At 40.8% G+C, this 16,419-nt stretch overlaps 1 protein-coding gene across 1 annotated transcript in view; it reads right to left on the bottom strand.

The window, feature by feature from the left end:
• The window catches only part of LOC109915260 (NACHT, LRR and PYD domains-containing protein 3-like), a 20,836-nt gene extending 7,524 nt beyond the window's left edge, over positions 1 to 13,312 (bottom strand). The window contains exons 1-6 of the mRNA XM_020514874.2: positions 13,162 to 13,312; positions 12,823 to 12,880; positions 9,646 to 9,815; positions 5,323 to 5,494; positions 5,159 to 5,224; positions 1,791 to 3,537 (exon numbers count right to left, since the gene is read on the bottom strand). Of these exons, the coding sequence (XP_020370463.2) occupies positions 1,791 to 3,537; positions 5,159 to 5,224; positions 5,323 to 5,494; positions 9,646 to 9,815; positions 12,823 to 12,859 (2,192 nt within the window). The 5' untranslated portion in view covers positions 12,860 to 12,880; positions 13,162 to 13,312. The remainder of the gene's footprint in view (positions 1 to 1,790; positions 3,538 to 5,158; positions 5,225 to 5,322; positions 5,495 to 9,645; positions 9,816 to 12,822; positions 12,881 to 13,161) is intronic.
• Positions 13,313 to 16,419: the final 3,107 nt, after the last annotated feature.

Genomic DNA, 16,419 nt, shown 5'->3' with positions numbered 1-16,419 from the left:
TTCATCCAGCTCTACACCTTGTTATCTCAGATTCTCCAGCATCTGCAGTTCCTACTATCTCTGAAACAATGTCAGATTAGCTTTGGTTTGCAGAATTAAACTACAAGTGTGATGTTCATCCCTGCAATGACACACAATTTGGTGATAGAGGTTGGCTTCAACTGTTTGATCCTCCACCAGCCAATTGTGTTTAGTCACACACCAGGTCTGCTCATTTAATTGAGGGCATCTTAAGACTAGGGTCAGAACCTTTGCTGATTTTTCTTTCTATTTAATTTATTAATCCATTTTGGTTTGTAGTTGTGAAATGCAATGAGCTAATGATGATCTTTGGACTGTGAACCGCAGCTTGTGTTTAAAAAACAGAACACACAAGCTGTTAGTTTGTTTGTGAGGCCAGGCTTCGAGGTTAATTGCAGGTTGGTTCTTGATCAAGAGCATTCCACAGACTCTTCCTGAAAGTGGGAGAGCAGCACGTTTAACCAGATAAAAATGTTTGTTAACTAGTGAGATCAGTACCTGAAAATTGGTGCGAACAAGCCTAGGAGAGAAAGTGATGGTCAAACAAAGGGATAGATCAGAGTTTGAACTAATTTCTAGGACTGTATTTTTGAGAGAATGAGTTTGGCTATTGATCTAACAGCATGAAGATTTGAATGTTCCCTCTCATTATCAATAATGGAATGTCACAGAATAGGAACTATGGTCTAACTATTACTGACTTCCTCAGAGTGAATTCAAAGGTGGCACAGATCAATATCTTCAGAAAATCAATCAAGAAACCATCAAATATGACTATACAACAAGACATGAAAACCACTTAATCTGGCCAATTTTGCTATTTTCTTTTATTTATCCTTTAACTGTGTTTGTTTGTCAGTCTGTCTTTTGTGTGACTGGCGCTGAAAACAAGGTTATTGGTTTTAAAACAAAGACATAAATTATTTCATTGTTTGCTTTTGCTCTGCTGTATTGTTAATAAATTGCTTTTTTTGTTGAAGCTACAAACCTGGCATGTAGAATTCATTATCTGCAGAGTCTGGGATTATTTATACAAAAGTCTGGTTAGGAATCATTGGGGTCAAATGTGAGCGACTTTGAAGATTTTAATTTTACTCTGTTGTGAATACAGAGGAACAGTGATTTAGTTTGGTTATTTGTCTCCCTGTCGTAACACCAGTTAAAGACTCTCCTAGCCTCTACGTGGTTTTGAGTGTCTTGCAGTGTGAGACAAATTAAGTTAGCCTGGTGCTTTTCTTTGTTATAGTTACAGCACTCAGTAGCAAGGTCAGTGTGGTAATAATGTTGAAAATAAATAAAAAGGATGGAAAACTCCTTGACTCACAAAAATAAAACAAGTAGAAATTTGTGACTTAGCTACTGTAGTTACGAGTGACCTGGTGGCTCAGTGGATAGCATTGCTGCCTCACAGCGGGGACCTGGGTTCAATTCCAGCCTTGGGTGACTGTCAGTGCGGAGTTTGCACATTGTCCCCGTGCCTGCATGAGTTTTTCTCTGGGTTTTCTCTGTCCTCCGACAGTCCAAAGATGTGCAGGCGAGGGTGGATTGTCTGTGCTAAATTGCCCCATAGTGTCCAGGGATGTGCAGCCTAGGTGGGTTAGCCATGGGAATACAGGGATAGTGCAGGGGGTTGGGTCCGGGTGGGATGCACTTTGAACGGTTGGTGAACTGTAGAAATCCTATGAAATCAATATCAGGTGGAATTTATGAGAGAAATCTGATTGGTCATTGCCTATGTTTCATTTAATTTCACCCACATCAATACATACCTTACAACTTCGCATTTGTGGATTGCAGGGGCCAATTGTTTCATCCCCTCCTCCTGAACATAACATTTCTCCAAATTCAACTCCGTCAATGATTTACAAAGTTGTACAACATGAGACATTACAGCACAGTCCATTGGACTCAATCTCAGTGCATTATGTGGATTGGAGTCCCCAAAATTCAAACGTTCCACAGATCCAATGGTTTTCTGGACTAAAGCTCCATTCTGAGACTCCGACAGATAGTGAAATATGTTAAGCAGTTTCCTCTTTCCCGTGGCTCTGTCCATGTTTTTGATTTCTGCCTGAACATTGGCTTGCAGCCAGTCTATCACCTGGCAGGTTGTGTGATAAGACAGCGGACCCAGGAATGTTTCCAGCTGTCGGGATGAAGTGGGACTTGAAAGACCAACCAGAAATCGAACGAAGATCTCAAACCGACCATCGTCCTTTTTAAAAGCCCAGTGAAGCATTTCCACCACGTTTTGATGCTTTGGATTCAAGTACTGAGCGAGGGCCGCCAGGAATTCTTGGATGGTAAGGTGGAGAAATGTGTACACGATGGTTTTAGCTGCATCATCTCTTTCCAGGATCTCCATCATGAATCCTGAAATGAATTTGCTGGGCTCCAGCTGATGTTGAATGAAGTGGTTCTCATTGAAAACAATTCTCCTTTTTGCAACTCCCTGGTAAGCCAACTCCCCAAGTCGTTGTAAAACCATCCGCTGGTCCTCAACATCTCGCTTGTGGTTGTCCAAGAGGTTGGAAAGGTAGATGGAAAAAAGTTGAGTGATGGTTTTGGGAAGAGGTTGCCTGCACTTCGATTGTGTAAAGAGGGGGCCTAAGGTTGAGCAAATGATCCAGCAGTACGAAGGGTTATAGCACATGGTGTACAGGATCTGGTTCTCCTCCACATGTTTGAAGACTTTGGCACCAAGATTCTCAATCCCAAAAAACTTTCTGAAAAAGTCTTTTCTTTCATCAGCAAGAAAGCCCAGGATCTCAGCCCAAAGGTTGATGTTGGCCTTTTCCAATAAGTCAAGTGCTGTTGGCCGGCTGGTGACCAGTACAGAACAACCTTTGAGCAACTGTTGCTGTACCAGGGAGCGGACGATTTCAGAAACTTCGCAACTGCAGTTGGGCCCAACACAGCGACTCGCAGAGATATCACTAGCCACATGACCTGTGAAATCAATTGGGTGTTTGTATTCATCTAACCCATCGAAAACTAACAGAAGATGTTCAGGTTTCATCCAGATATCTTCAATTATCTTTTCTAAATAAGGGTACAAATCCAACACCATTTTGTTTAGAGAAACAGCTGCCTTTATGGCATTAAGATTTCGAAATGTGAAATGGAAAACAAACTGGAACTGAGGATAGATGTTTCCCGCTGCCCATTCGTGGACCATCCTCTGCACCATTGTTGTTTTCCCAATGCCAGCCACACCGCTAACCACCGTGGTACCGGACAGGCTGGAGTGGCCGAAACTGCTCCTGAATAGTTGATCGATCCGGATTTTTTCAAGGTCACTAGTGATGTACTTCCGCTGCCATTCTTCATGATCTCTGCCTCTGGAAAGGAGCTCATGTTCCACTAGTCTCCGTTCACGGAGAGTGGAAATAATGATAAGTTCTGTATATCGATCGGTGAGGGAGATGGTCACTATTTTGTCCTTTCCTTTGATGGTGCCTTTAACCACATGCTCAGTTCTGAGGAGGAGGTGTTGCTTGTGTTGATCTTGTATGTCTGTCGTGACAATGATCAAAATTATGTTGGCATTGTTTTTATTTGTTAATTAACAACATTAAAACAATCAATTAAAGAGAGACAACAAGGAGTTCGAGTTGGGTAGCAATATGTGAGTCAAATGCCAATTTTAATATACTTTGTTAGAAATTAATATTGCCTAATAATAACTTAAATTGAATATAAATCAGGGAGAATCAGATGGATTATAGTCGATTTTACATTATGACAGACAAGCCATTCTACTCTATCACCACTCACTTCTGCATTCAAGGAGAATTTAACATTGTAACATTTGACAAGCCAAACATTATCCCATCGTTTACTTATTATTCACTGCATTCATTTTTTTTTTGTCTAGTGTCCCCAGTCGAGATAGTATGGAGTGTTTGTGAGATTCATGTCTGCTTTAATCTTAGACAATTTACACTGTTACCAAAATTATACAGAATCAAATGAGTAATTGGCTGAAAAAGTAGTTGCAATTGATATCGCACCTTGCACTATCACTTAATGTAAACATATAAACCAATAGCTAAATAGGGACTGTGCATAATACTCACTATTTCAAAGCTTAATATTGGTGACAAGCTGACAAACCAGTGATACAATTAAATATACTATGTGAACCATAATTGTAAAATAACACTTTCAATGTACAGCAAGGATCATACTGGGGTCAATTTTATCAAGTCATTGTCCATTTCACAGCATAAGCTGAAACCTCTCATTGCGCAGCCTAAGATTGCATGTGAATAGACTCCCTATCTACTCTGAATCTCCATGTGAATCTACATATACCCAGCCTGACATCATAGATTAATCCACGTTTTAATAAATATGAGATGAGAGATGAAGCACATCTGCTGTCTGTATGACCCTAAACGTGTCTCCAAGTAAACCAACCTGTCTGTCTCCTCTCCACCTATCTTCTCCTTTATCCATCTTCTATCCGTCTCCCCTTCTCTCCCTATTTATTTCAGAACCTCCTTCCCCTCCCCCATTTCTGAAGAAGGGTCTAGGCCCAAAACTTTCCTGCTCCTCTGATGCTGTTTGGCCTGCTGTGTTCATCCAGCTCTGCACCTTGTTATCTCAGATTCTCCAGCATCTGCAGTTCCTACTATCTCTGTCGATATTGAGGTTTACATTTGCATGAAGGCACAGTAAGTCCTAGTACTGACAGCTAAAGCAAGACTTCTTTTCAGACACTGGTGTGAATAGAAGAAAACAAAATAGTGGCCTGAGCAAGTACCAGGGAAAATTTTGAAGCTGTCTGACTTGCAAAACTGAATTTGTAGTTTAGCATCTAAAACTGGAAAGTTAGACTCAGTCTACTCAGGAGCAGAGGGGAAAATCAAAATGGGCCCTCAGCAATTTCCAACAAAGCCTAATATGACGCATGTGGCATTTAACTTGTGGCAGATGGAACACTGTCCATGCCCAAGATCCATTTCATTTTCTTCGTGTTGTAACTTTGATTATATTTTACAGAATAAGTTTGTGGTAACAATTTGAAGGGATTGGTTCCTTTCAGTTATGAAATATGAGGCACAGTAATGTGTTAGATCTTAATTAATGCTGTACCTTTTTATGATTAATGATTAGTTTTATTTTGACTTACCTTTGAGGTGATCTGATAGCTTCCCTTCCGTCTGACTGATGCGTGCATTACATAGCAAGTCAAAACCTGGTAAAGACGTTTCATTTCATTAGTAATGTGTTGTAGCTTCACTCATTAAGACACACTCATGTTCGATTGCCTGAAACATTTGGGTTGCACAATACCTCTGTTCTGAATTTCTTTCAAAATGAGTTTCAGTTTTGGCTTTGATTCTTGCATTTTCACCAATGTTTCCCAAAATATCCGTTCTGTGGAACCACTGGTTTTGGTCACCGTGCCTAAAAGATATTGCGCTGCTTCCTTTCTTCCCTGATTCTCCGACAGCTTACAGATGAACTGGGAAAAAGAGAAGAACACGTAGAATAAAAAGGTAAATGGGAAAAGGGAAGCAACAGATGAAGGAGTGGAATGCAAGGATGAACTAATGGAGGAAGTGAGGTAAGAAGAAAGATGGAAAGATAGAATCAGGAAGAACAAAAAAAAGCACCAGAAAGAAAGCAAGAGAAAGAAAGAGGTAGAAAGATATACATAAAAGAGAGAGAAAACAATATACAGCAGTGTCGTAATTGTGAAAAGCTGATATATTAATTATGCTCGATTCGTGAAGAATATTCATCTCAGCACATTGATGAGAACTTGCCTCCACTTGAGAAGAAGTGCTATGAGGGAGCTATTAGTAATGCTATCTATTGACTATAACATGAAACTTCCAGTTGAAAATTCGTGGGATAAACAACACTTTGGACTGTACAATATTGGCAGTGGAACTTAAGTTTTGGTTTTGGGTTTGAATCCACAAAATTGAACTATGATGTGAACATGAGATCCATGCTCTCACCTTAATAGTTTGTTGTACGTTGCCTTCTATGCTACAAACATAATAGCTTCAATGAATTTCTATATTAAAAGTGGATTGGGATTAACCACCATATTCAAAGAAAAAAACCAAAGATCCAAGTAAAACAATAAATTAGAAATCTGGTAGGAAACATTGAAAAGTTTGTAATGGCCAGGATTTTGTTGCAGTAAGAATTGGGGTGTTATCAATGGTCATTATTAGATTCGGGGTAATGATATCACGATGGAAGTTAATCATGAAACTCTGGACATTGAAGTCATAAATACCCTTCAACTCAATGTGATTCACCGTCCCCAACAGACACAACATTAACATCACCACAACTGCATGAATTTGGTGCTTTTTCAACACTTGTGCTTACATGTTATTGCAAAAAAGGCAGCTGAAAACAATAGAGTTGCTATATTCACAATGTGATCGATGAATCCAAGCATGCCAAATGCCTTCTTCACCACCCTGTCTACCTGTGAGACCACTTTTAAGGAACTATGCACCTGCACCCCTAGGTCTCTCTGCTCGACAACACTCCCTAAGGCCCTACCGTTAACCGTGTAAGTTCTGCCCTGGTTTGTCTTACCAAAATGTAACACTTTGCATTTGTCTAGATTAAACTCCATCTGCCATTCCTCAGCCCACTGGCCCAGTTGATTAAGATCCCATTGTACTCTTAGATAACCTTCTTCACGGTCCACTATGCCACCAATTTTGCTGTCATCCACAAGCTTACTAAACATCCGTCCTATATTCTTATCCAAATCATTTATATAAATGACAATCCTTGCGACACACCAACAATTGGATACAAACGATGAGGAAAAACTTCTCTCAGAAGGTCGTGGATCTGTGGAATTCTTTCCTGCAGTGAGCTGTAGCGGCTGGGTTGGTCATTATATTCAAGACTAAGATCGATGTTTAATCAGTAAGGGAACCAAGGATTACAAAAAGGCAGCAAAGTGAAGTTTAGGATTATCAGAGCAACCATGATCTCATTGAACGGCAGAACAGCTCGATGGGCCGAGTTCTGTTCCTACATCCTATGGTCTTATAGATATACTAGGTAAGGAATACTTGTTTCCCCTATTGGAGATTTCAATTATGTCAGGACATAGACTTAAATTGGTTGCTGGAATGATTAGTGTGAATGAGTGTGTGGATGCATCAAATTCTCTGCAAGCTTTGGTATGAAGAAGAAATACCAAGCATTAATAAGGGACTTGGATTACTTCTGAGTCACTGCAACCCATCAGGCTATGAACCAAGAGCTGCAAGTTAAAATTATATTACACAACATGTTTTTTTTTCAATTTCTTTCTGGCTAGTGCGTATATGCTGCACTGGATTGCCTTATTCTATGTCTTTATGTTTCTATGATGCCAAAACCACAAACTTGATATTCCACTTCAATCTGCAAACAATCTTGATTTAGAAATATTCTACCTTTCATTCACTGCAGCTGTGTAATAAGCCTATCTGGAATGTGGGTATACTACATCAAATCGAGTGCAATACTTCAAGAAAGCAGGTCATCAGAAACTTGTTAAGAACAAAGAGTGATGGAACGCAAATGCTCACTTTGTCACTAATGATGAAACTTCATAAAATGATAAATTTGCATGTAAGTATATTTCACTTTGATGTCACATTCATCATCCAATTTAGCCATTGATCGTTCATCTTTCTAATGAAGCCTTTCCTCCACCATGGAATAAGGATCTTTTTTTCTGGAATCATGAAATATTTCCTCCACAGTTCTTTCTTAATTTGTAAACTTTTTTCCCTAATTTTTTTTTATTGCTTAATAGCTGACATGATATGCTTACTTAAATGTATGTCATATCCCTCATGTGAAAGGCTCTTACCTTCAATATAAATTCGATATATTTTCAAGCTGTGGTCATTCTTGCCTACAGGGACATTCACTATGAGAAAATTACTTATTCATTACATCTAATCTGTTCTTTGTTTTTGTTTAAAAATGTTTCGTTGCTGCAAGAAACCATTTTGAAAGAGGTCTGCACGTTAATTTCTAAGTTACAGTTGCCAATTTGTTTTGAATGGTTTATAATTTGACACATGACCACACAGAACATGTATATTATGATTTAACTAGAGACCAATGACCTTTTTCTAAGAAGTAGACACATTGTGAGATCAAGGAACATAGTAAGAGAACAAAGCCAAACAATTCTACAGTTTTTTAACAAACAGCAATAAATTTTACTTAGTAACATTTATGCCAGTGGTCCACAATTTATGCACAGTTTATATTTAACATCCAGAACTAACAACAGGCAAACAGGGTAAGAGACTTTGATGGAACACTCCACAGAGCACATCAATTAGCAAATGTAATTAGGACAAGCCAAAGGATTTCTCAGCTAATCCCACCAGACATGAATAACATGGTGCGCTACCAAATTAATAAAATTTCACAAAGGGTTACAATTCTTCACTTTAGATGATCTGGACCTGACACTTCCTCAAGAGTCCCTCAGCATTATCAATGACATGAGTGGCACCTTACTGGCACTGGCACTTGAGCTTCATAAGATGACCCGTTTAAAACTTGACAACATATTTCTTATGGCAACTTTTCAACTTATTTCTAGTTAGAGCCAAACTTAGCTCTCTAAGTTCTGAATGGTACAATGATCATAGTGATAGGGCTTAGAACAAATATTGCATGCAACATAAATTAACAAAATCCATACAATCTATTCAGAAACTGAACTCACTGAGTATTCCAGTGTCTCTCCTAGAACTGCACACCCCAGCCACCACCAACCCCTCCGACCGTGGTATTTTTATTTATGTTCTTTACTAAGATCTTGTTGGGTGCAGAGCACACACAAGCTATTCTTACCAGTGAAATTTTCATCTTGGCATTTCTTACCTCTCCCTAAAATTGATCCTGTATCCTGACATTCGCTGACATGCGGTTTTCAACATTGCACTGATCTCATCCTTTATTAACAGGGCTATCAGGATGTGCAGGAATACTGAAGATTCATTTCCCAGCATTATGAACTTGCAACAACATTTTTGCAATTGTTCTCCAATCATCCTTATAAAATCCCTACAGTGCAGATAGAGGCCATTCGGCCTATCGAGCCTGCACTGACTCTCCGAAAAGCATTCCACCCAGACCCACAATAGCCCATGACCTTACGATAAATCTATGACCAAGCCTCTAAACCTATACATTCCGCAGACACTAAACAGCAATTCAGCATGGCTAATCTACCTAACCTGCCCATCTTTGGACTGTGGGAGGAAACTCGAACTTAGATCGTTGGTGCTGTGAAGCAGCAGTGCTATCCACTAAGCCACGGTGCCCTCTCAATTATTTCTATTTTGCTCTCAGTTCTTTATCTGTCCTTCAAGTAAACAGCCTTTCATTATTCTCTTTTTTTAAAAATAAATCATTTTCAGTACTCTGATACTATTTTCTGGAGCATTTTTACTTTTGTACCCTCTGACCCCTACTTTTATCATTGTTCATATCACTAACAAGCTGTATAGCCTTGTTTTTTTTTAAATTTCCAAAAGTTCCTTCATTTGCATGTTCATTTCAATTATTTTGTCAATTAGTAACAAAATAGTGCAAAAATTATATAGTACAACTTACCATATAATTTCCATTGCTCAATGAACCAGTTGCCATTAATGTCAAGGCAATACTCTCCACCAGGTGTAAAATTGCATCCTCCAATCTCTCATGGTAGAACAGGGTAATAAGGTTTAACTCCTTGTCGCTGTAACTATTCAGCAATTGACGAATTTCTTTACCATTATTGTCTGCAAAAAAGTGAACAAAATATACAGTTAAAAAATCTAATGAAAGTTATAGAAATATTACAATAAACAATTTCTACTTTCAACCATTGATACCAAATATTAATTTGCAATCAATTATTGTGCTATTTTACTTGCAGACTGTTCCCACCTCTATGCAGCAATTTCCAAAGAATTAATGGTCTTTTCCTTCTCCTCCTTCTACATGACAGAATCAAAAGTCTAAATTGTTTCAATTATCATTATTTATTTCTAATCACCCTGTTCAGAAATATTATCATACACTTTCAAAATTGACAGTCCAGAGACAGTTTGTTCCCGTTAGGGCAAAGGGCAAGGCAGGTAGGTGTAGGGAATGCTGGATGGCAAGAGAAATTGAGGTTTTCGTCAAGAAAAGGAAAGAAGCATCTGTCAGGTACAGACAGCAGAGATCAAGTGAATCCATGGAGAAGTATACTTAAGAGGGAAATCAGGAGGGCAAAAAGGGGACATGAAATAGCTTTAGCAAATAGAGTTAAGGAGAATCCAAGGGGATTCTAGAAATACATTAAGAACAAAAGAGTAACAAGGGAAAAAATACAGCCCCTTAAAAATCAGCAAGGTGCCTATGTATGGAACCGCAGGAGATGGGGAAGATACTAAATGAGTATTTGCAATCAGTATTTACTGTGGAGAAGGATATGGAAGATAGAGAACGTGGGGAAATAAATAGCGACATCTTGAAAAATGTCCATATTACAGAGGAGGAGATGGTGGACGTCTTAAAATGCATACAGGTGGATAAATCCCTGGAACCTGATCAGGTGTATCCTAGAACTCTGTGGAAAGCGAGGGAAGCGATTGCTGGGCCCTTTGCTGAGATATTTGTATCATCGATAGCCACAGGCGAGGTACCAGAAGACTGGAGGTTGGCTAACATGGGTACTGCTGCTTAAGAAAGGTGGTAAGGAAAAGCCAGGGAAGTATAGACTAGTGAGCCTGACATCAATGACAGGCAAGTTGCAGGGAATCCAGAGGGCCAGGATTTACATATATTTGGAAAGGCAAGGACTGGTCAGAGATAGCCAACATGGCTTTGTGCATGGGAAATTGTGTCTCACTAACTTGATTAAGTTTTTTGATGAAGGAATGAAGAGGATTGATGAGGGAAGAGCAGTGGACTTGATCTTTGTGGACTTCAGTAAAGCGTTCAACAAGGTTCCTCATGGTAGACTGGTTAGCAACGTTAGATCACATGGAATACAGGGAGAACCAGTCTTTTGGATACAGAACTAGCTTGAAGGTAGAAGACAGAGGGTGGTGGTAGAGAGTTCCTTTTCAGATTGGAGGCCTGTGACCAGCGATGTGCCAAAATGATTGGTGCTGGGTCCACTGCTTTTTGTCATTTATATAAATGATTTGGATGTGAACATAGGAGGTATGGTAAGTTTGTAGATGACACCAAAATTGGAGGTGTAGTGGATCTGAAGAAAGTTACCTCAGAGTACAGTGGGACCTTGATCAGATGGGCCAATGGCCTGAGGAGTGGTAGATGGAGTTTAATTTAGATAAATGTGAGGTGCTGCATTTTAGAAAGGCAAGTCAGAACAGGACATATACACTTAATAGTAAGGTCCTGGGGAATGTTGTTGACCAAAAAGACCTTGGAGTGCAGGTTTATAGTTCCTTGAAAGTGGAATCCCAGGTAGATAGGATAGTGAAGAAGGCATTTGGTATGCTTGCCTGTATTGGTTAGTGCATTGAGTATAGGGGCTGACAGGTCATATTGCAGCTGTACAGGACATTAGTTGGGACACATTGGAATACTGTGTGCAATTCTGGTCTCCCAGCTATAGGAAGGGTGTTGTGAAACTTGAAAGGATGCAGAAAAGATTTACAAGGATCTTGCCAGGGTTGGAGGGTTTGACCTATAGGGAGAGGCTGAATAGGCTGGGGCTTTATCTCCTGGAGTGTCGGAGGACGACCTTATAGAAGTTTACAAAATCATGAGGGGCATGGAAAGGGTAAATAGGCAAGGTCTTTTCCCCAGGGTGGTGGAGACCAAAACTAGACAACATATGAGAAATATTTAAAAGGGGCAATCTTTTCACATAGAGAGTGGTGTGTGTATGGAATGAGCTGCCAGAGGAAGTGGTGGAGGCTGGTACAATTACAACATTTAAAAGGCATCCAGACGGGTATATGAATAGAAGGGGTTTAAGAGGGATATGGGCTAAATGCTGGCAAATGGAACTAGATTTATTTAGGATATCTGGTTGGCACAGACGAGCTGGACCGAAGGGTCTGTTTCCATGCAATGAGCACCTTTCCACCACCAAAACCATTGTGACCTTTTTCTTTTGCTTTTCCTGCATAATTAGTGACCACCACCAGTAAAAACATCCATCTATCCAATTGATTATTTACAAGCAAAGCCCCTCATAGGCAATGCAAACATCAAAGGTGAGGGGGGTGGGTGTAGAAAGACAGGGAGGGGACTAAATCAAAATGGAGTTGGAGGGGAAAATAAAGCACTGTATCTCCTGTAGTGCCCACCCTACTGCTCAAAGACATCGAGATGGACACTCCGTGCTCCCTCTCAAAGGATACCTGGGCTTGAATGTAACCGCGGAAAAGGGGCAGACAGTCAGCTGAGGTGCCTCCTCCACAGTCCCGCTGCCTAGATCCATTTCTAGCCAGCCTGACTATCCAATTGCTGTTATAAGCACCATACATGTTCTCATGTAGCAGGATCACGAGCTTGGATGATCTCTTCTGTTGCCACAGAGCAGGTATGAAAAGATAAAACAACTATTCTTGTTTACAGGTAATGTGCTCAAGTGGCTAAGGACTGAATACTATTCATCAGCAAGTTGTGCTGAGGCAATGCAGAGATCCCTGCCTTGCTGTTCTCCATTCTGACAGTCAAAGTTACTTCCAAGCCTTTCCTGAAATTGTAACGTCCTATCCTGGAGTGTGTGATGCTCATCAGCTACTATTGCCGGTAATATAGCTGATCTTTGAACTTTACCATTTCCATATTGTCCCACGTTCACTCCGTCCGCCATAATTTTGCATCTATTCAGAAGCTAAGCAAAAGAAATGTCCCATTGTTAGATCGATCCAAATGCTGGCAGAGTATTTGATATTGTAGCTATTCAACAAATGTCATCGAATTAAATTCTAACGACAACAAAATGATTGCATAGACATGACAATACAATGACACTAAAAGTATGTAACTTTATTGATTAAGATCTCAGGTTATTACCTCCTGGTTATGTAATGGTCATAGCGATCGACAGCTCAGAAAAAGGTAATTCGGATTCATCCCTATTCTCAGTGATAGGTCAAGTAGATTAATATTTACCTGTCACTGTCAACACCAAGCACAGTCAGGATTTCCTGCGACCCCGCATGAAACTATCACTCAATGGGAACACAGCCAGAGTGAGAAATCCCAAGGGAACACGGTCTGGATTGAGGCCATACCCATACCCGGAGGGAGCTTCCGGGTCCAGACCGAGAGCATTCCACGTACTCCGGGCAGTGACATCACAATGCAAATAGAACGTTTCGGACAGAAGGCCTCCTGATTGGTCAGGAATAGTCAGCTCCAATTTCCCTTCACCTTCTCCTACCCGTAAGGTTTTAGCGCAGTGGACATTAGGCTGGTGGTGGAGTGGTACCTAGACTGTCATTTCCAGAATACTGTATTTACCATTCTTTAATAAGATTCTATCTCTAGGGGCCATCTAGTTGACTGTAAGTTTATTTTAGAAGAAATTTATTTTCAATGAGATAGTTGCTAGAAGATAAAAATGGCAGTCAGTAGGGTAGTTTGCTTCTCCTGCAGAATGTGGGAAATCAGAGACAGTTCAAACAATCCGTGATGAATACGTCTGCAGGAAGTGTGTTCAATTGCAGTTCCTGTCAGACCACGTGGATCGGTTGGACTGACAGTTGAACCCACTTTGGAGCACTCAGGAGGTGGAAAGTACCATAGACAGGCGTTTTAGAGATGTGTGGTCACAGCCAAGGTTCAGGCATCTAGATGGGTGACCGCTGGAAGGGACAGGCAGCAGCCAGTCAGTGCAGGTGACCTCTGTGTTTCAACCCTCTCTTACAAAGTATACCCTTATGGATACTGGATGGGGGTTGAGAAGAGAGATGTGTTATAGCCTATCAGGGGATGGTGACAGCAGGAGCCAGAGCAGTGGCACCACAGCTGGCTCTGTTGTTCAGCAGGAAGGGTCAAAATACACAACAGCAGTAGTAATAGGGGTCTGCATAGATAGGCATTTCTGTGGCTTCGAAAGGGACCAGGATGGTGTGTTGCCTCCCCCCTGCTTCCAGGGTCAAGGATGTCTCTGAGCAGGCACAAGATATTCTCAAAAGGAAGGGCGAGCAGCCAGAAGCTGTGATATGCATTGGTATGAGCAACATAGGCAACCCGTCTGGGGTTGTAATCTCAGGATTACTCCATGTGACATGTGCCAGTGAGGCAAGGAATCGGAAGCTAGAACAGTGAAATACGTGCTAAAGAGTTGGTGTAGGAGGGAGGGCTTCCAATATGTGTATCATTGGGCTGTCTTCCAGGGCAGGTGGGACACGAAGGAAGTGTTGCACCTAAATTGAAGTGGCATCGATATCCTGGCAGGGGGTTTTGCTGGTGTCACTTGGGATGGGTTTAAACCAGTGTGGCAGGGGACTGGGAACCAGAGCAGTAGGTCAGCAAGTGAAATGACTGAGGAGGAGTTAGAAATTAAGGCCAGTAAGGCTAAGTGGAAGAATAAACAGGGAGAGGTTACTGAATATGATAGGAATGGCAGTCTGAGGTGTGTCTGTTTTAATGTGAGGATTCTGACATGCAAGGCAGATGAATTTAAAGCTTGTATTTATGCATATAACTATGACATTGTAGCTATTACAGAGACTTGGTCTGAGAAGAAAAAGAAATGGCTGCTTAAATATTCCAGAATTTAGGTGTTTCAGGCAAAATAGAGAAGGATGTAAAATATGTGGAGGAGTTGTATTACTAATTAGGGAGAATATCACAGCTCTACTGAGGGAGTACACCTTGGAGGGCTCATCCAGTGAGGCCATATGGGTAGAGCTCAGGAATAAGAAGGGTGCAGTCACTTTGATGGGTTTGTACCACAGGCCTCCCAACACCCAGTGAGTGAAATATGTATGGACAGATTATGAAAAATGTGAAAACAACAAGATTGTTGTGGTGTGATTTTTAACTTTCTATGTGCATGGGGTTCTGCTATAACGTGTGTTCCAGCAACGTGAATTGGCTATAACATGACTGACAAATAGGGAAATGCTACTTCTAAAACATGAACTTGTGTTGGCTATAACACGATCTATCGAGTACACATTAACATCACGTGATCATTTTGTGGACTTTGTGCTGAGCATGTGCATTGTTAGCGCCGAGAGAGTCTCTGTGCTGGCATCACACGATTCTCGTGCTTTCTATGAGAGGTACAGTATTCAGTTTTGTTTTTGCAAATTCTGCTGTGTTAGCCACAAAAATGCAAGGACAAAGTGACAAGAATGTTATCAAGAAGCAACCTGATGATAAAACCAAACCCCCAAGAAACAGCCAGTAGACAATGACCCACGGCCATCCACTTCTGGATTAACTATTTTTCACCCTAACCCTGCAACCACAACTGCACCTGAAGGTGATGACAAATTTGTTAATTGAGCACAGGAGGGTTTCTTGATGCAATATGTATATGGTCCAACTGGGGAAGGGAGATATTAGACCTGGTATTGGAGAATGAGCCCAGCCCGATAATCAAAGTTTCAGTGGTGGAACATTTGGGAATAGTGACTATAATTCTGTGAGTTATAAGTTACTTATGATAAGTCTCTGGGCAAAAGTACTAAATCGGGGGAAGCTAACTACAACATTAGACACGACCTGGGGAATGTACATTGTGGGCAGCTGCTTGAGGGCAATGTGGGAATCTTTTAAAGGCTAGTTAATTCAAGTTCATGACCAGCATGTTTCTGTGAAAGTGAAGGATAATGATGGCTAGATTCGGGAACCTTGCATGACAATTGGTTAGGCTGCTTTTGGAGTACTGCATTCAATTCTGGTCTCCCTGCTATACGAAAGTTGTCGTGAAACTTGAAAGGGTTCAGAAATGATTTACAAGGATGTTGCTGGAGTTTGGAGGGTTTGAGCTCAGGGGAGAGGCTGAATAGGCTCGGGCTATTTTCCCTTGACCATCAGAGTTGAGGGGTGATTGTCTAGAGGTTTATAAAATCATGAGGGGCATGGATAGGATAAATAGCTAAGGTCATCTTCCCAGAGGAGGGGGGTCCAAAGCTAGCGGGCATATGTTTAAGGTGAGAGGAGAAAGATTTAAACGGGACCTAAGGGGCAATGCTTTCACACAGTGGGTGATGTATGTATGGAATGAGGAAGTGGTGAAAGCTGGTACAATTAAGACATTTAAAAGGCAATTGGATGGGTACATGAATGGGCCAAATGCTGGCAAATGGGACTAGATTAATTTATGATATCTGATTGGCAAGGATGAGTTGGACTGAAGGGTCTGTTTCTGTGCTGTACAGCTCTATGACTCTATGACAATGAGAAATTGTG

This window comes from Rhincodon typus, chromosome 48 (assembly GCF_021869965.1).
Source record: "Rhincodon typus isolate 14 chromosome 48, sRhiTyp1.1, whole genome shotgun sequence".
Classification (NCBI taxonomy): domain Eukaryota; kingdom Metazoa; phylum Chordata; class Chondrichthyes; order Orectolobiformes; family Rhincodontidae; genus Rhincodon; species Rhincodon typus.
This window is presented reverse-complemented; position numbering and strand designations above follow the sequence as displayed.